At 43.7% G+C, this 20,784-nt stretch overlaps 1 protein-coding gene across 8 annotated transcripts in view; it reads right to left on the bottom strand.

The window, feature by feature from the left end:
• The window catches only part of MCF2L (MCF.2 cell line derived transforming sequence like), a 291,794-nt gene that overhangs the window by 165,004 nt on the left and 106,006 nt on the right, over positions 1–20,784 (bottom strand). The window contains exon 1 of one of the 8 annotated variants that reach the window (XM_073664392.1): positions 17,611–18,253. The exons of 6 other annotated variants lie outside the window; for them this stretch is intronic. In XM_073664392.1, coding sequence (XP_073520493.1) covers positions 17,611–17,761 — 151 coding nt within the window. In that variant the 5' untranslated portion in view covers positions 17,762–18,253. Of the gene's footprint in view, positions 1–7,680; positions 7,845–17,610; positions 18,254–20,784 lie in introns of those variants that run through there. One more of the 8 variants, XM_073664393.1, reaches the window with a different exon arrangement.

Below are 20,784 nucleotides of genomic sequence, written 5' to 3'. Positions count from 1 at the left end.
CCGGTGTTAAAACGAGCTGCATAAAGCCTCTTCTCTCCAAGAAAAACATTAAGAAGAAACTGACCTTCTCTAGTTAGTACAGGGATTGGACTGCTGAGAACTGGGGTAAAGTTATTTTCTCTGATGAAGCCCCTTCAGACTGTTTGGCACTTCAAACAAATCCATAAACCACCACACCTGCGCTAAACTACTAGTGCAACGAAACAAAGAGATCCATTAATAAAAATAGTTAATTTTATTTCATCAATCAATAAAAATATAATAAAAGAAATTTCAAAAAAACATATAGCTAAAAAACAGAGTGGCCAGTATGGGGGACTAGCTCCTGCCAAAGAATATAATATCAATGGAGGCTCATAAGTAACTATCGTATTATAGTATTGCTAAAGACTCCCTAAGAGTAAATATTTCTGCATGGTATATATAGTATAATTAATGGCTATCCATAATATAGTGGGTATGGTCCAATGAAGGGACACCAATTAACCCTTTAATTTGATCCAAATAAATAATGCCCAATTATTAGAGGAAGCCAAAATGACAGTTCATGCAAAAGGAGAAATATACCTGATAAAGGTTATGCCAGGAGATGAGCCAAGATCAGGAGTAGCCAGAACCAGAGCAGGACGCTGTCCCCCTTCACCCTGACGCGCATTTCGCCCGCTTGCTTCTTCCGGGGATTCCTTATCTTGGCTCATGTATTTTTGAAATTTAGTCTGTTATATTTTTATTGATTGATTAAATAAAATTGACTATTTTATATTAATGGATCTCTTTGTTTCTCTGCACTAGTAATTTAGCGCAGGTGTGGTGTTTGGGACATTTGGAAGAATGATTGTCCGGATTAGAAAAGATGAGCGCTACCGTGAGTCCGGTGCCATGCTAACAGTAAAGCCTCCTAAGATCATGTGTTAGGCTGATTCTCATTCAAGGGAGTAGGCTCATTCACAATTTTGCTTAAGAATACCGCCATGAATAAAGACTGGCATGTACTCATTCTCCAAGAGTAACTTCTCCCTACAATCCAGGAGCAATTTAGTTATAAACAATGCTTTTTCCAGCATGATGGAGCACCATGTCACAAGGCAAAAGTGATAACCAAGTTGTAGCGTCGGCGTCCCTGCCTCCTGCTAGGCAGGGACGCTGTTCCCCTCACCTCTCTGCTCCGTGCCCGGCGTCTTCCTCCCGCTCTGCTGGCAGCGCGCGCTGCTTCCCGGTCACGGTGCTTAGGACGCGCGCGCGCTCCCCCTCTCTTAAAGGGGCCGCGCGCGCCGTCCTAAGGAGTCCCCGGACAATGGACGGAGGACTTCACCATATATAAGGCACCTCCTCCAAAATGGAGGTGCCCGAGCAATGTTGTTGCAAAGCCTTCACTCTGCTTCAGCCCTCAGGTCCCGTTGCCAGTTACCTGCCAGTCACCTGTCAGATTCCTGCTTGATACCTGCCTGATATCCGTTTACCTGCTTGCAAGCCTGCGGTCCAACGGTCTGCCTTCCGACACCTGTCAGTCTGTCTATGGACCAGCCTGCCCGCTCACCTGGGAGCGCTCATCTGCTACCTGCCTGCTAGCCTACCTGGAGGCTCCGCCGTCACTTGCCGTGACCACCTGCCTGTCCAGAGACTCTTGCCTGCTCACCTGGGAGCGCTCACCTGCTACCTGTCTGCTAGCCTACCTGGGGGCTCCGCCGTCACTTGCCGTGACCACCTGCCTGTCTGGAGACTCTTGCCTGCTCAACTGGGAGCGCTCACCTGCTACCTGTCTGCTAGCCTACCTGGAGGCTCTGCCGTCACTTGCCGTGACCACCTGCCCGTCCAGAGACTCTTGCCCGCTCATCTGGGAGCGCTCACCTGCTACCTGCCTGCTAGCCTACCTGGAGGCTTTGCCGTCACTTGCCGTGACCACCTGCCTGTCCAAAGACTCTCGCCCGCTCACCTGGGAGCGCTCACCAGCCACCTGCCTGCTGCCCTTCTACCCAGAGACTGTCCCTGTCACTTGCCGTGAGTACCCGTCCTTCTACTCAGAGACTGTCCCTGTCACTTGCCGTGACTACCTGCCCTTCTACCCAGAGACTGTCCCTGTCACTTGCCGTGACTACCTGCCCGTCTTCCCTGGGAGCCACCCGCTTCCTAACAAGGACCGCCCCCTTGTATAGCTGCTCAGAGGTTCCGCCTCCCAGACCCGTTACACAAGTGGCTTTTTGAACAATTCAAATTTTGGGTCTATGGCCAGGAAACTCGCAAAATCCCAATTCTATTGAGAACCTGTGTTCAATCCTCAAAAAGAGGGTGGATAAACAAAAATACAGAAATTGTGAACCGTCAAGCACGGATTAGGGAGGAATGGATTGCTATTAGTCAGAATTTGGCCCAGAAGCTGATGTCCAGCATGCCAGGGTGACTGTAGTTGGAATGGATATTTTTATGCTGCCTTGGTGTGACAATCCATTAGTATCTAGTGCAATATCTCACGGCAAACACAAGGAGATTTGCATGTGGCTCTTGAGAAGGCTCCAAGTTGATAACCTGGAGCTCTGAGCAATCCAACCAATGCTGTAATCTTTAGATAATGCCAGTAGGTGTGCAGGCAGGAATAAAACGCTCTATAAATACCTTCTATTTATTCTTCAGTCATTTTCTAGGTGTCTCCTAAATTACAATTATAGAATTTTTAGCAATGACCTTTTAACATCACAGTAAATTTCTTTTCAATGTCAATAATCTTCTTTTTAAATTAATTCAGTTTAAACCCAGAGAGATTAAAGACAAATACTTTTGTGTTAGGATTATATAGGATTTCTAGAAAACTGGAGTATTTTATGCCCTATGTTCATGTCATACAGACATTTTTAACAGTATTAGGCTGAGTTCACACGATGCGTATTTCATGCGTTTCCGCGGCGTTTTTACAGTTGCGTAAACGCCGCGGAAACGCATGAAAAACGCATGGTAGAAGGGAAGCAATGTTCCCCAATGGAAATCCGCATGTGCTGTGCCCATGATGCGGATTTTTCCGCAGCGTAAACGCTGCGCTCAAATATCCGCAGCATGTCATTTAATTTTGCGGAAACGCGGCGTTTTCGCCGCCATTGACTTGCATTAGAACGCGCCAATTCCGCAAGACTGCATCTGTACTTGCGTAATTGGTGCGTTCTAATATGCGGATGGTACCCGGGTGTGGAGGAGAGGATACTCTCATCCACACCCAGGTACCATTAAAAAAGCTGTAAAAACAAGAATAAAATAAAAAATATATATATACTTACCGTCTGTCGGCCCGCGCACCTCTCCTGCTTGCTTCCCGGCATTTGCAGTGAGTTGTAGGACCTGCGGTGACGTCAGAGTCATGTGACGGGTCACGTGACGCTGACGTCGGCAGGTCTTTCAATTCAAAGTTGCCGGCAGCCGGGAGAACGGAGTGAGCAGGACAGCGCGGGCCATCGGAGGTAAGTATATACACTCTCTCGGGTCACACTATATAAATCCATGCTGTTTGCATGGATTTATATAGTGTGACCTAGTTGTCAAGCACTTTCCAGGTGATGCTAAAATCGCCTGGAAAGCGCTTGTCAATCTGCATGCGGAAACGCATGTGAATCTGCATGTGGATCCGCATGTATTCTGCAGGAAAAACGCATGCACAATCTGCATGCGTTTTTTCTGCCAGGGAGATGCAGAAATGATGCAGAAATTTTCTGCTTCATTTCTGCATCGTGTGCACATAGCCTTACATGCATTTCAGTTGTGTGTGAACAGGGAAATATTATTTGCTATGTAGAGTCTACCTTAAGGCTGAGTTCACACGATGCGTTTTTCATGCGTTTCCGCGGCGTTTTTGCAGTTGCGTAAACACCGCGGAAACGCATGAAAAACGCATGGTAGAAGGGCAGCAATGTTCCCCAATGGAAATCCGCATGTGCTGTGCCAATGATGCGGATTTTTCCACAGCGTAAACGCTGCGGTCAAAAATCCGCAGCATGTCAATTAATTTTGCGGAAACGCTGCTCTTTTGCCGCCATTGACTTGCATTAGACCGCATGGAATCCGCATCACTGTATATGTTGATGCGCTTTTCATGCGGTCTAATGTGCGGATGGTACCCGGGTCTGGATGAGAGAACTCTCATCCAGACCCAGGTACCATTAAAAAAAAAAGAATAAAATAAAAAATATATATATTCTCACCTTCTGACGGCCCGCGCTGCGTCCTGTCGGCTTCCCGGGCACTTCGCGGTTGAATGAAGAAGGACCTTCGCTGACGTCAGAGTCATGTGACGGGTCACGTGACGCTGACGTCGGAAGGTCCTAAAGTCTTCACTGCCAGCAGCCGGGACCGATGAAGCAGGACACCGGGGGCCATCAGAGGGTAACGTATAGATTTAGTTTTTATTTTTTGACATTCACACACTATATAAATCCATGCCGGTTGCATGGATTTATATAGTGTGAAGTTGACAAGCACTTGATGCTAAAATCGCTTGGGAAGCGCTTGTCAACCCGCATGCGGAAATGAAAGTGAAGACCGCTTCATTTCCGCATGTCCCTGGCAGGAAACCGCATGTACAATCCGCATGCGTTTTTTCCTGCCAGAGAGATGCAGAAACGCTCAGGAAAAAATCCTGAGCATTTCTGCATCGTGTGCACATACCCTAAGGCTTAGTGCCCACGATGCAGAAATGAAGCAGAAATTTTCCTGAGCATGCATCTCCTTGTCAGAAAAACGCATGCGTTTTTACATGCGTTTTTGACGCGTATTTGCATGCGTATTTCCCATGCATTTTTCCGATGCATTGTATAGGCAAATACGCATGCAGAAACGCACAAGAATTGGTCACGTCCGTATTTTTTCTGCGAGTAAAATCTGCGCAGAAAAAATACGGACCATGTGCACAGAACTTGCAGAATGTCATAGGAAGTCATGGGATAAGGTATGCAATGCGTTTCTGGAGCGTTTACCCGCTGCAAATAGGCACCAAAATACGCACCAAAAATGCATCGTGGGCACACAGCCTAATACTATTTCTTATTTTTGGATCCAATCCTTTTTTCAACTAAAAATGCACCAAAAACCACTTGTGAACCAAGTCTTATTGCAAAAAAATAGCAAAATATAAAACAATCCAAAAATGCATGTGCAGTTAATTCTTCATTAATACATACATTTTTTCTTTTTCTCTTTTTATTTTTTTTGTTGGTCGGGGTGGGCTAAAAGGCTGAAAAATGCCAGATTTTCTTTGTTAGATGGTACATTACGTCACCTGGTGTTGTACAACTATTTTTCTGTTTCACCATTACAAATCACATGATTCGCAGAACACGGAAATTAAAGATTTCGCTTCGAATCAGAAGATTTTTAAAGTCTTTTTTTTTTTGTCACCAGAAAAAAACGCTATTAACTTGCAGATATGGGATAGTCTGCAGGTTAATAGCTTTATTAACCTGTCTGGCGCCCACACTTAGCCGCCCACTGCTGGGAGAAAATGAACTTTATTCCCCCGCAGCGTTCCGGTTTCAGTCACGGGGGTGCCGCTGGTGACCAAACACGGATTAAAATTTCATCAAAAACTGATGTAAAATTGGTCTTTTTTCATGTACAAAAAAAACATGTCTGAATGAGGCCTAAAGAGAGCACTCCAGGATGATGTGTAAATGGGTAAAATAACAGAGCTTTACAGATACAACTGATTTTAAATTCTGGTGCAGGGAAGTGAAGCAATGAAGGGAGCACATGTAAATAGATAAAATGCGTATGTTTAAAGGCCAGATTCTAAAAGCGTAGGAGTAGACAAAGCTCTAAAATAACAAGTACTCAGTCGTATTTATCAGTCTTCTGACAGCAGTCTAAAATATGACAGCACTTTCAGGTGACTTTTCAGAACAGGTGAACATGCAATCAATAGTGTGGAACCCGCCTGACAAAGCGTTCAATGAATGAACCTATGTACAGCAAAGTCAAAACGACTTGTGCATGTGTCTTGTTCAGCTTTTTTCCAAAGCCCTGCTAATTTTATATATACATTATATTCTCTCAACTTGGTCACTAAACTACAGATCCGTGAAACAACGATGTAAAACAGAAGCCTTCTGATTTGCATCTGGATTTGCCAAGCTCCATTGACTTGTATGACTGGTCCTAAACCACAATCACGGAGCAGAATAGGACTCAGATCCGTGATTCTCACGGACATGTGAATAGATGCATATAACTCTGTTGAGAGTACATGGACATTCCACTTGGATGTGTGAATGTAGCCTTAATGCTAGGCTTGGATATCCATGGATATAAGATCCCTCTAGCCTTACAGATAAGCATGCTGGGATTTTTCTCAGGTAAGAAAACCTGTTTCACATCTTTTTCTTAATTTCCAGGAACTTCACAGCACAGAGGTTTTCACAGATGGATGCTCACAGTACATGCAGCCATATATCTTACGCAGGACAAGTCGGCAGCGGTGATGTGGCAGTACTGTAGTAATGGCACGCACAGTCAGGATGGACTGACACCAAATAGGTTACTGAATAAAAATATGGACATATACGGCAAATACTTTAGCACAAAAAATTAGTATAACATTTTCCATAATGAAGGTTGATGGGTACAAGAACATCCCATACATAATGTAGGCACTAGATTAGCAAATATGTTGAATTAGTAAAACTCCTAATTCTGTGCTCAAATTTCTGTGTTTAGTTACAAACAAGTACTGGTTAATTGGCATTTTCAGATTATCGGATCCCAATTTACAGGAATTTCACTTGATTGTACAGCTAGACCCGCCAGATCAAGGCCAAGTGCTGCTATTGTGATATACTGTCCCCCTGTTCTATTGAAATGATATACGTATGCTGATTTATGGGGGATTCTAGTCTGCTGTCAGCTAATAATCACGGGACAGTGGTCAGATTTACTTTCTGGACCCACCGTTAATAAAATATCAGCCAGTTCTTCACTCTGACATTATATTTTTAATGTCCAGGTACAAATACAGATTGTGTGTGTTTTACAAAAGTTGTGTGCATGTCCTAGGATGCATTACTGATTATTGTCAATTAACATCTATATTTTTGGAGAAAAACAGAACTATTTTCCGTCTGAAGCCCCTAAGCAGTAATGCCATGTAACCTTATGGGATCATGCTTCTCCATATAGCAGTGTGAATGTATGCATGGTATGATCTCAGTATACACAACAGATCCTTACCCCTTGCTATGGTCAGGCATTGTACACAGACATAGTAATGCAGCAGCCACCTTTCTCAAAATCCTAGCTAGGGAAAGCGATTATTAAAAATTTTACTTAGGGTGAATTCCCATGCTGCATATTTTGTTGCAAAAGTTTGAGACTGAAAATTGGCTCCATTCATCTGAAAGGGTTGTTTCCAAGGAATGAGAGAGATGTAGAACTTTCTGCAACACAATCCACAGCAAATACACAATGTGTGAACTTACCCCTACTGTGCAACCAAAATACCAACAAAAAGTCAAGGTAACAGGCTAGTACTTTATGCTCAGCGCACAGGATCTCAGGTCCCCATGAAAGTTACGTCTCATTTAGATATGCAGAATTTAAAACAATAGAAAACATTTTTGCATGGATTGACAATCATTTCTGGTCTCCAGTGACTATATAAAAATTGTACAGTAACCTGCTACGATTCACCATGTCCCATTATGTTGTACTTACGCTGAACAGAGCAGTCTATGGCCACACACATCTCACACAGCCAATGATAACTTTCCATTTCTTCAGTTGTGATCCTTACATGATCCATTAGGTCTCCAGTGTCATGTCAGACCCGGGATCTCTCTGCATTTTGCTCCTTCTCTCCCTCACACCGCTTTCTATACCAATAAGACAAATACACACCCGCTCGTCATGTGAACTTTGTACCTCAAACAGAACAGTTCCAAACCATCTGTCTTCTGAAATTCACTTTTTGCTCCAGCAACTCTGTGTCTTACTGTAATTGTCCTGTAAATAGTCCTTTCCGCCCCTCGATTATTTACTTATAGTAGGTGTGGACCGTGAAAAGCTACTGAAGCATCGGGACTTTGGTAAAGAAGAGGCAGAAACTCACTACTGTCGTCTCCTATCAGCCATAAACAGTACGTTTAAGGCAAAAACCTGCTCAACTACCCTGTCATGGTCAACTATCAACCACACATGGGAGACTGTCCACATCATAAAAATCTTCTACAGCCATTTACAGAGGGACAGATTGCCTGTCCATGCTAAAAAGTTATACTCTCTGGACTGTGACTAATTAAAAATCACTTTTTTTCTCTAATATATATATTATATAAACACATACATGCATACACACACACACATTTATTTATTTATATATATATATATATATATATATATATATATATATATATATAGTATTTAATACACTGCCAGTCTAAAAATAAAAAACAGAAAATCACATTGCATGATTTTTACATAATTAAATTGCATTTTATTGCAAGAAATAAGCACCATATTTTTCGGACTATAAGACGCACCAGACCATAAGACGCACCTAGGTTTTAGAAGAGGAAAATAGAAAAAAAATGTAAGCAAAAAATGTGGTCATGATGCACTGTTATGGGGGAGGGGGTCTGCTACTGACACTGGTATAGGGGTAATGTCCCCCAATTCTGTTAATATCCTCCATCCTGGTATATACAGGTGCATCTCACTAAATTAGAATATCATCAAAAAGTTAATTTATTTCAGTTCAATACAAAAAGTGAAACTGTTATATTATATAGAGTCATTACAAACAGAGTGATCTATTTCAAGTGTTTATTTCTGTTAATGTTGGTGTCTCTCATCTTCTTCTTGACAATACCCCATAGATTCTCTATAGCGTTAAGGTCAGGCGAGTTTGCAAGCCAATCAAGCACAGTGATACTGTTGTTTTTAAACCAGGTATTGGTACTTTTGGCAGCGTGGACACGTGCCAAGTCCTGCTGGAGAATGAAATTTCCATCTCCAAAAAGCTTGTCGGCAGAGGGAAGCATGAAGTGCTCTAAAACTTCCTGGTAGATGGCTGCGCTGACTTTGATCTTGATAAAACACAGTGGACCTACACCATCAGATGACATGGCTCCCCAAACTATCACTGATTGTGGAAACTTCACACTAGACCTCAAGCAGGTTGGATTGTGTGCCTCTCCACTTTTCCTCCAGACTCTGGGACCTTGTGGAGTGTGTCAATGACTGCCTTCTGGACATCTGTCAAGTCAGCAGTCTTCCCCATGATTGTGGAGCCTAATGAAACAGACTAAGGGATCTTTTTAAACCCATCGGAAGCCTTTGCAGGTGTTTTTTGTTAATTAACCTAATTTACTGAGATAATGACTTTTGTGTTTTCATTGGCTGTAAGCCATAATCATCAACATTAACAGAAATAAACACTTGAAATAGATCACTCTGTTTGTAATGACTCTATATAATATATGAGTTTCACTTTTTGTATTGAAGAACTGAAATAAATTAACTTTTTGATGATATTCTAATTTAGTGAAATGAACCTGTACGGCCCCTCCTCCTTGTTATACGTGGCCCCCATCCCCATCCTGGTATGCATAGCACCCCAATCCACCATCCTGGTGTGCATGGAACACCAATCCCCCATCCTGGTGTGCATGGCACCTCTCATCCCCATCCAGGTATGCATGGCATCCCTCACCCCCATCCTGGTATGCATGGCACCCCTGATCCCCATTCTGGTATGCAAGGAATCTCTCATCCTGATATGCATGGCACCCCTCATCCTGGCATGCATGGCACCCCTCATCCTGATATGCATGGCACCCCTCATCCAAGTATGCATGGCACCCCTCATCCCCCATCCTGGTATGCATGGCGCCCCTGATCCCCCATCCTGGTATGCATGGCGCCCCTGTTCCCCCATCCTGGTATGCATGGCGCCCCTGATCCCCCATCCTGGTATGCATGGCATCCCTGATCCCCCATCCTGGTATGCATGGCACCCCTGATCCCCCATCCTTGTATGCATGACACCCCTGATCCCCCATCCTGGTATGCATGACACCCCTGATCCCCCATCCTGGTATGCATGGCACCCCTGATCCCCCATCATGGTATGCATGGCACCCCCTGATCCCCATCCTGGTATGCAAGGCACCCCCTGATCCCCATCCTGGTATGCAAGGCACCCCCTGATCCCCATCCTGGTATGCAAGGCATCCCTCATCCTGGAATGCATGGCACCCCTCATCCTGGTATGCATGGCACCCCTCATCTTTTATCCTTGTTGCATGGCACCCCTCATCCCCCATCCTGATATGCCTGGAACCCCTCATCCCCCATCCTGATATGCATGGCACCCCTGATCCCCCATCCTGGTATGCATGGCACCCCTTGATCCCTCATCCTGGTATGCATGGCTCCCCTGATCCCCCATCCTGTTATGCATGGCACCCCTGATCCCCATCCTGGTATACTTTGCACCCCCCATCCCATGCTGCACACAAAAGAATAAGCACTTCTACTAACCTTTCTTCCCTGTGCTCCAGCGCTGCGTCCTGCTCTGCTGCCAGCACTGATCTCCGCATCACCGCCATGCGCCCTCACACTATGAGATGCTGTGCCGGAAAAGTCACTGATCCCCCACGCCGGGACTGTGTGCGTGGGGAGCGGTGACCACTCACTCTCCCTAATAGCATGCACACTGTACCCACAGCACGGCTCCTGCAGCGACCGGCTGTGTGCCATGTCTTCCATGGGTTGTAGTGAATATTCATGCACTTTATTAGCGGGCACACTGATCGCCGGCTGCTGCAGGAGCCACGCTGCGGGTACAGTGTGAGCGCTATTAAGGAAAATTAATATTCACTGCTCTCCACGCCCATAAGCAGTGAATATTCATTTTCTTTAGTAGCGGGCACAGTGTAGGCTGCAGCAGGCGGCTTCTGCCTCCTGTGCCCGCTCCTCCGCCACTGCTGCTCCCCCACCACCCACAGATATAGTCTGAATATATATGGATGGCTGTAAGACGCACCCCCTACTTTCCTCCAAAATTTTGGCGGAAACAAGTGCGACTTATAGTCCGAAAAATACGCTATTTGTTCACCTACCAACCAACAAGATTTCTGGCTCTCACAGACCTGTCAGTTTTTCTTTAAGAAGCCCTCCTACTATGCACTCATTACCTGTATTAATGACACCTCTTTGATCTCATTACCTGTATAAAAGACACCTGTCCACACACTCAATCAATCACACTCCAACCTCTCCACCATGGCCAAGACCAAAGAGATGTCTAAGGACACCAGGGCCAAATTGTAGACCTGTACAAGGCTGGGATGGGCTACAGGACAGTAAGAAAGCAGCTTGGGGAGAAGTCAACAACTGTTGGTGTAATTATTAGAAAATGGAAGAACTACAAGATGACTGTCAGTCTTCCTTGGTCTGGGACTCCATGCAGTATCTAACCTCGTGGGGTAAGGATGATTCTGAGAGAGGTCAGGAATCAGCCCAGAACTACATGGGAGGACCTGGTCAATGACCTGAAGAGAGTTGGGACCACAGTCTGAAGCATTACTGTTAGTAACACGCTATGCCATCATGGATTAAAATGCTGCAGAGCACACAAGATTCCCCTGCTCACGCGAGTACATGTTCAGGACCGTTTGAAGTTCACCAATGACCATCTGGATGATCCAGAGGAGGCAAGGGAGAAGGTAATGTGGTCAGATGAGACCAAAATAGAACTTTTTGGTATCAAGTCCACTCGCTGTGTTTGGAGGAAAAGGAGGGATGAGTACAACCCCAAGAACACAGTCCCAACCGTGAAGCATGGGGGGGGAAACATCATACTTTGGGGGTGCTTTTCTGCAAAGGGGATATGACAACTGCACAGTATTGAAGGGAGGATGAACGGGGTAATTTATCGCGAGATTTTGGCCAACAACCTCCTTCCCTCAGTAAGAGCATTGAAGAGGGGTCATGGCTGGGTCTTCCAGCATGACAGTGACCTGAAACACACAGCCGGGGCAACTAAGGAGTGGGTCCATAAGAAGCATTTCAAGGTCCTGGAGTGGCCTAGTCTGTCTCCACACCTGAAACCCAAAAGAAAATCTTTGGAGGGAGCTGAAACTCAATGTTGTCCAGTGACAGCCCCGAAACCTGAATGATCTGGAGAAGATCTGTATGGAGGAGTGGGCCAAAATCCCTGCTGCAGTGTGTGTGAACTTGGTCAAGAACTACAAGAAACAACTGACCTCTGTAATTGCAAAGAAAGGTTTCTGTACCAAATATTAAGTTCTGTTTTTCCACTGTATCAAATACTTATTATTTCATGCAATAAAATGCAATTTAATTATTTTAAAAAAAAATCATACGATGTTAATTTCTGGATTTTTTTAGATTCTGTCTCTCACAGTTAAAGTGTACCTACAATAAAAATTACAGACCTCTCCATTCTTTGAAGGTGGGAAAACTAGCAAAATTGGCAGTGTACTTATTTTCCCCACTGCATATATATCCATCTATCTATATATACGCACGCACACAATTTAGCTTGTTGGTAGCTGGCAGCGTTCACACAGGTATGCAGTTTCCTGTCCAAACAGGAAGGTTTATTAACTGTAAAAACTTCCCGCAGAAAGTAATAACCAAACAGAGTCCATACAGCAGTATGAGAAACAGAGCGATTCAGCTGCTCAATATTCAAAGTCTAAAACTCGGCTTCTTGCAGACATAGATAGATAGATAGATAGATAACAAAATACTGCAAAGTAAGAATGCTTTCAAAAATAGAAACGTTAATGGTTTATTTTCACCAATTAGCAAAATGCAAAGTAGAGTCAAACAAACAACTCCCTGATGGAACTGTATGATGATAAGTATCTGACTATCACTCAGCATTGGGAATACCACGAAATTATGATGGTACTTGGTCCCTGCGTGTATAGCACATATGGCCCTTGGAAATCCCGCCAATTGTTTCCGGGGATGAGCTTCCAAAGATGATATGTTGCATTTGCCCCCAGTTCTATCATTTTTGGTTTCGTGTATATAAATTGACTCCAGCAGTTTTCCGTCCCCCCCACTCCCCTCCCGATGAGAGATCCCTGGGAAGCTATGTTTCACCATAAATCATCCATACTCACCCACCCCCAGTACAAACTCCGCTCTTCTTCTTGGTAGCAAAACAGACAATAGCTTATGCTTGGGGAAAAAAAAGACACATACCGTACCAGCAACTTCTATCCTGAATAAATAATTTTATAACCAATGAACAACTCATTAGAATTTTAAATGACACAGGCTAAATTCTCCACGATCAGGGACAACACAAACACCCGCAAATACCAAACACATAAAATCGCACATAATATCCTCATCAATTCCTGATCCTTTCCTTTCAATTGCCTATGTGTCCCTCATACTAACCCCCTCCCCTCTCCCTCTTTTTTTTGCACGTTCTATATTGTTTTCTCTGCATGTTCATTATGATCTGTTAACATATTCAATTAATATATTTGACTTTTTTTTTGTTCTTTTGTTAAAACATAAAATTCAATATATTCGAAAGAGAATACCAAGAAATGGGCAAAGCTGAGGACTGTAGATGCAGTGGTCGGAGAGAGTAGCAGATGAAAGACACATCATGCTTACTTCCCTTAGAAAACAAAAGGAAACAGCAGGGTACAAATTATTGAAGAAATGATACTATAGATGTGGAGTCTGCATATGTGCCTCACATCTTTCACTAATTATTAGTGTTGATTGAGCAGTGAAATGCTCGAGAGCAAGAATCAAGTAGATTGGACGCTCGGATGTGCTCAACTCGAGTAGTGAGCATAATGGAAGTAAATGGCAAACTTGAGTATTTTTCCAAAGGAATCTAGGGATAATATTTCTCCTTGCAGAGAGTGAGGTGGAAGTAGAGTTCTAGTCCTCTTCCTCTCTGAAGAGACAATTTCCAAAGGAAAAAATTCTCTCTCTGATAATTCACATACGGGGATCTGGGCACTCAAGCACCATGTGATACTCGGCATTGCTTGCTACTCGATCGAGTATCGAGCAGTCCCGAGCACGCTCGCCCATCACTAGTAATTATCCTTTCGGCCTAACCTCTTTTTAGTTGGACTGAGGACATAACTATCACTGGCTATAGCGTAGCAATATATGATGATCTGCTCATTAGGATTAGGTGCACATGGAAATTTTTGAGTTTTTTGAAGCAACTGCTTAAAAAAATGGCTAAAAATATCACTTAAAAACTTGGAAAGACTCTTCCTATTTATTAATATCATAAAACCTATTTGCTGTCCATATGTTTAGCGTTTTACACAAGTATGCGATTTGCCTACTTCCAGCCACATTTCAATTAGACGTATCCGCACTACTGGGTGGCACATGACTGCATGTATGCAAATCACATATTTGCGGTCACGCGCCCGCCCGCTCCCAGCGGCGGATAATCCTGACAGCATGCAGTGTGCGCGCTGAGACAAATCACAAGTCTGCAATTATAATGTAACTACAGACTTGAACTCCAAGCCTAGACAACCCCTTAAAGCAATGGTGTAAAGAACAGTAGGCTAAAATTCCTTCAGTACAATGTGAAAGACTGAAAAAGTCATACAGAAAATGATTACTTCAAGTTACTGCTGCAAATGTTGGCTCTACAAGCTATTGATTCATGGGATTTACTTAATTTTTCAAACACTGCTTGTATATTTGTTTCTAGTTTTCTTAAGTAGGTAATGAAATGGTGTAATTTCTCATGTGTTGTTGTTCATTTGAAGTTGCATTTACCCAAGTTTAATACTTTCTAAGGACCATATCTTTTTATTATGTCATAATACATAATGCCTTAGAAGTCAAAAGAGGGTGTACTTCGTTTTTTCTCATGGCTGTATATAAGGGTTTGTGAAGATATTCAAGGTAATCTCCTGTCGATCACTGTGCACTGACAGGCAGGTTTCACAGAGCTCTACATATGCGAATCCGACAACACTGCAGCTTGCAAAGGGGGGGGCAACAAGTTTGAGTGACAAAGCCCCCAGCAGCTGCAGCTGCACAGGAGTTGTCCCTCCCTCTCGCTCCAGCCATGTGCTTCTTTGTTCAAGAAACTATAATTCAACAGCGAGTTATGGGGAAATGATACATCCGAGTGATACACAAAATAGTTTTTTGGAAACGTAAAAGAATGGAGAATCTCACCATTCCTTTCTTCACCGCCCAGCAAGTATAGGGAGATATACGGCACAGCCGTTTAGAAGCCCCTAAGGCCACTGTGTTTGGTCTCCATGTGTAGCAGGGGCCCGGCTGGGACAGTTGACACCAGAACCGGTTCTCTAGGACCATCCAGTAAGGAGGTATAGCCCATTTTAGTTTTGGGAGTCTCTTAGCTAAGAGAAACCAGGGGAGGAGATTTGATTGTAGCAACAAGGCTGGATTGGGAGTGATCCAGAGGGGTTAAGTACTCCAGGAACCCTGACACCAGTGTCTTTTCCTGGGGAGGTCATGTCATCAAGTCCTATGGGGAAAGTCCTGCAACAACAAAGAGAAGGCAAGCACACTTCCCATGTGGCAGCCCTTCCCCAACAGCCAGGCCTTTCCATCTAAACCGGTAACTGACTTGTAATAACTGCTTTATATCTTTTGTGCCCATGCTTTTGTATTTGCAACTCTGACCACTGTGTATGTATAACCCTTATGTATATAGTGTTTATATCGCCCTTATGACGATTAAATATATAATTTAACCTTGGGCTGTTCTTTTATCTCGATCCACGAACCTTTCGTCCACAGTTCAGTCCGACAAACACTCTACTGGGCTGGTTTCTAGCTCAATATAAGTTCGTTATATCAAATAGAAACTGGTGGCAGCTCTCCCAGGCCGACCAGGCTCTGCTTCACTGGAGCTAGTGAAAGGAGCCACTCAGCCTGTCAGGGTTGTGGGCGAGTGTGGTGCCACATCAGTGACTGAGTGGGCCTCCTCTTCACTCCCTGGTGCCTCTCTGTACCCGTGTGGACAGGGAGTGTCTGTGCAAAACTGTACCAATCTGACCTTATGCGTCCTCAAGGGGGTGCGGAACGTCACGTAGGTGCAGAGGGCAGGTCCGTACCACATGCTCCATCTGACGTAATTGTGACGTCAGGCGGGTGGATCCACCACAAGTGGTGGCAACAGCTAGATTATGCAGATTCTCCCTGTTTCCTCACAGGGTGTTTTTGACACTTTTTATTATCAAGACTTAATCTTTTAAGTGGAAGGTCAATGAAAAAGAAAATGGATGTAATTCTTGCTGGGACCCTGTGACTTCTCGTTCTTCCAGCACCTCCCAGGTGACTTCTGGTTAGCTTTCCTTGCGCAGAATGTGCCGAATGAGACCTTATTTTCTCTCTCATACTAAAACAGAAGACTTACACAGGGGCATGTTTACAAAGACATTACCAAGCATTTTAGCATCCTGACAACAATTTAAACACTAAACCTCTAGTCACAGTTTCTCTTCAAACAATGGGGCCTCATTGTTAAATCATAAAGAGAGTCAAGTGTCAAAGTTGCCTGGAGGGGCAGGAGTATTCGGACATGCAATAATCTAAAATAGCTACAACGTTAGTTGGTAAAATGTTGCCAGTAGCTGTGGCTACACATCAGGTGGTGTTAAGAAGCATCATCTAGAGAGCTAGATCCTACTCCATTTGACTGACCTTTTTTGAGAAACTTAATCCTTCAAAATGATTGCACAGACATGGCGACAGACCATCAACTTGGTACATTTTCATATTGAAACAGTGAACAATAAACGGTGGAAACATTTCTGAGGCTACATATACATACTTATAAGTAAACATCCCATTTTCACTAACCTGTAAACCCTGTGCAATTTTAGATCAAGGTGAAATAGCACATGGAAATTAGAAGCTAATAATACATTCAGCATGTGGTCTAAAGTCCTCGGAGGAAACAAAAATGTAACTTATTACTGTTCTCATTTCAGTCCTTCTGTTTCTAACATACTTACCAAAAACCGTACATGAAATCCAAATACTATTATAACTTTCCTGCTGAATTCAACATATTTTAGGATATGCCAATTCTCCTGAAGTTCTAGAGTTTTATTCTGACTTGTCATTAAGTGGTTTACCAGGCTAAGACTGAGCATCTGCCTTTGTGGATACTAAAAAAGTTCTTCATTATTCTGTTGCCCAAAATTCAGAAATCTACAGTATATTATATGTGCTTGCTTTATACTAAAGCAAGGTAACTACAAAAGCTGGGAACAGCTGCCAACTACCAATGGTGAAGTCCTTCATGTTATGCAAGTTATATGCATAATGAATCCAATTGTCATGTTCTCAGTACTATTAGGTCATAAGACCTTGTGTCAAACAATACGTAGTACCACAGAAATGACAGTATACAATATGTCACTTACATTCTGGTTAACAATATGAGCTCAGGATTGTAGTCCATAAACATTATCATTATACCTGCAAAACTAATAGATCAAAGCTTGTGTTCTCCTAGCCAAGAACATAAGCTTTGATGTAAAGGTGCAAATCCATAAATATTAAAAGAGTTCCTGGATAAACTACAGTATTCTCTAAAGATGAACAATGAAGGCATTAGCTCACCAGAAGATGCTTGATTGGAGTTCGATCTCCACCTTCTCCTCGGAAGTAACCGGCGCATGGTAGAAGACATGCTGAGATGGAATTGTGTGACCCTGGATGAGAACCTAGTGCCATGACCTTCGCTCCTCTCTCTTAATCTATGCAATGACATGAGTGTTTTTTGGGGGGATTACAAGGTCATGCGATCATGAATTCAAAAGCTTTTAGGATGAATCTCTTCCAGAGTGCTTAAGAAAACCAATCTGATCAAATGAAGCTGTCGAAAAATATTTTCATCTTCCGGCATGCAAATTCATTCTCTGAAGATTTCCACAAAGTTACAAAATATGAGCGGTTTCATCTTCATTAGATAAATATATAAAAAAATCCATTGCGATGATTCAGGTTTCTGCAATCTTCAGTGTCCCAGATATCTTCCTCATTCATGACATTAAGGTGCTGGGTAACCCTACAAGAATAGTAGGTTCCGGAGAAGTCTAGGCAGAGACTCCCCACTAGTGTAATACCATTGTTCCTCTCCGGTTACTAAAGGCTATGACACAATCTAAAAAAAATCTAGGAGGCGACACTAACTCTTCAGATACCGATAGTTTTCCTTAAGGCTCTGCAGATAGATTTTGCTCAGCTTCTAGATGTATTTTGCAAGACACTGTGAAAAAGACCGGAGGGGGGAAGTAACTGTAAAAAAAAAGTTCCCAAGGAGCTTCCAGAAAACATCTACGCCTGGAAGGAAGGGAGGGAAATGATTCTCCCTGTGCTAAAACATCACAAGGAAGACTGCTACTGCCCTGGATTGTCTTGGGAAAGACAAAGGGGAAAATGACTGTTTCTGATTTACTTGGCAAGTGCAGCCATTTCCACTGTTCTGTGCAGCCATGCCCTGCACCATCAGGGGTCTAATTAAAAACAACATACTCCGCCAAGCGAGCGAGGCTGTAACCTGGCCGGTTGAATGAACTGGTTAACAGGTTTTCATTGAAGACACCTGCCTAATCCCTACAGAGCCTATTACAAGGGACACTCCATATCCTAGGTGACAGGGTTACAGAAATAGACCTGTTTATCACATTAGCTGGTGGTGGAAAAAGACTGCAGTCACCTAGAGTTAGGGGGGAAAAAGTCATCACGGATAAGTGCACATGTATATGATCTTAATAAGTGTGAGTATTTTGTTGCTCACAGCACTAGAACTTTCACAAGTTTCATATGACCAAGTATATATTGTTGAAGCTAAATACTCAGGCTTGCTGCCAAGGGATTAAAAATGAAATAGAAGAAAAATGTTCCTAATGTACTCAAAATGCAGCTAAAATGAAAATATTCCATGGCCTGGGTGACCCAGAAAGCCCTTTATAGGAAGACATTCCTCAGAGCTGATGTCATGACTAGTAAGATAAATATACCATTTACTCTACATTTTATTTCGGCAGTATATACCCTGAAAACCTGAACAGGGGGTTGATTGTGAAATTTGATTTAATAGCCTTTTTAATCTTTATCAGCACCCGTGAATCACAAAATAAAGAACTGGAAGAAGAAGAGGTTCTGCAGCAGCTTATTGCACGTTACTTGAGTAAGTGAATTTTCCACAATGCAACAAACCACAGCTGCTCAGCTTGCTCATAAAGAGCTTTTCTAATTAAATGGAGAATTTACAGTCGCTTGGAAATAATGTTTTGAGGTTCATCACATCATCAATGTCTAGACATTACAGGAAAAGGTCAAGATTTCATAATCACAGGCATTTAGTTAGGTATTGTTTAAGAAAAGGAGTTGGGAGAACATCAAAGGGGTTGAACAGGACTTTTATATTGATAACCTATCCTTAGGATAAAATATCAATATCTGATCGGTGGAGGTGCGGCAGCCGACAGCAACCAGATGTGCAGAGTTGCACAGCTCCACCAACAGAATAGTGGTCATAGTCGGGTACTGCAGATCCACCCGTTATTCAAATCAATAGGTGTGATGTATAGTCCATGGCTGCGGCCACTACGCACCCCCACTGGCCACATATTGATGACCCATCCTAAGGTTAGGCTACAAAAGTCCCCTTTAATAGAGATTGTAATTTTATCCTTATAAGATGATGAGACTAAGTGCTTTTGAAAACAAGTAACTTTATAATTTTGTTTTTCTTAAAAATCCTCTACGCTCTCAAGAACAAAGGGATTTTTAATTCTATAGTTTACTGCTTGCTGCCTAAGTTACCCTGCAGCCTAACAGTCCATCTCTTAGACAAGGAGTGCAGTGCTTACAAGCAATTTGCAATATAGCTTGTAAGCACTGTTCTGAAGCGGGCCCGGTCAATGAATCTGGCAGGATTAATGGATCTGGCCAGCTTTAATGCCCCTGAGCTGCTCTGATGCTGCAGAGGGAAAGCAGTTTCTGCTTGCAGCACCGAAGAGTACACAGTTCGGGTCAGCAATGCAACCATACAATGCAATTCAAAGAAGGGAGGAAACTCCCCGACGCTTGCTAATGAGTAAATGGATGAGATCTGTGGCACCCCAGGGGTCTGGTTACCACAGTAATAGAAATATTATGTCTGAGAGCAAGTGGGAGGTTTCTCTGGTCAGGAGCCCTAAGCATGCAACACGGCCCATCCAGACCTGGGAGGGGAGGAATCTGCCCTTATAAACTGGGTCTGGGGCGGGATTAAGACAGTCAGAGCCTGGAGTGAAGTTCCAGACACAGGGAGAATTACAACAGGAGCTCTGTAGGAGCAGGAGCGAGTGCCAGAGGCTGGAAGCTAGAAAGCTCGCCTTGGCTGAAGACACTGAACCCGGACATGGAGTCCGAGGCTGTGGGGACATCCAGGTCCAGCAGCAGAATCCAACCAGCAGGGGATTCCATGTCCTCTGGCCTTAGAAACCCGAAGGCACGGTCACAAGCAAGGGACCAGCACCGCCATCGTGAAGCGGAGGCTAACGGAAGGCCCCAAGTCACCGGCCAAACAGGTGAGCACCACACGGTATACTCAGGGACGTGGGCTACTTCTACCCGCATAGAGCAAGGTAGCCAGGAAAGAGTGCATATAGTCGGGGAGGCCTACAACTCCACCTGGCCAGGGGAGATCCTACTTGCTTACAGACTGACCAGGCCCCTACTGCTAACCAGTACTCCCGGGAGGGTCTGCCTTATACCATCAGTAAAGACCCTGAACTGCACCTC

Source organism: Phyllobates terribilis, unplaced genomic scaffold (assembly GCF_046119375.1).
Source record: "Phyllobates terribilis strain yellow unplaced genomic scaffold, ASM4611937v1 Scaffold_2__4_contigs__length_985480577, whole genome shotgun sequence".
NCBI lineage: Eukaryota > Metazoa > Chordata > Amphibia > Anura > Dendrobatidae > Phyllobates > Phyllobates terribilis.
This window is presented reverse-complemented; position numbering and strand designations above follow the sequence as displayed.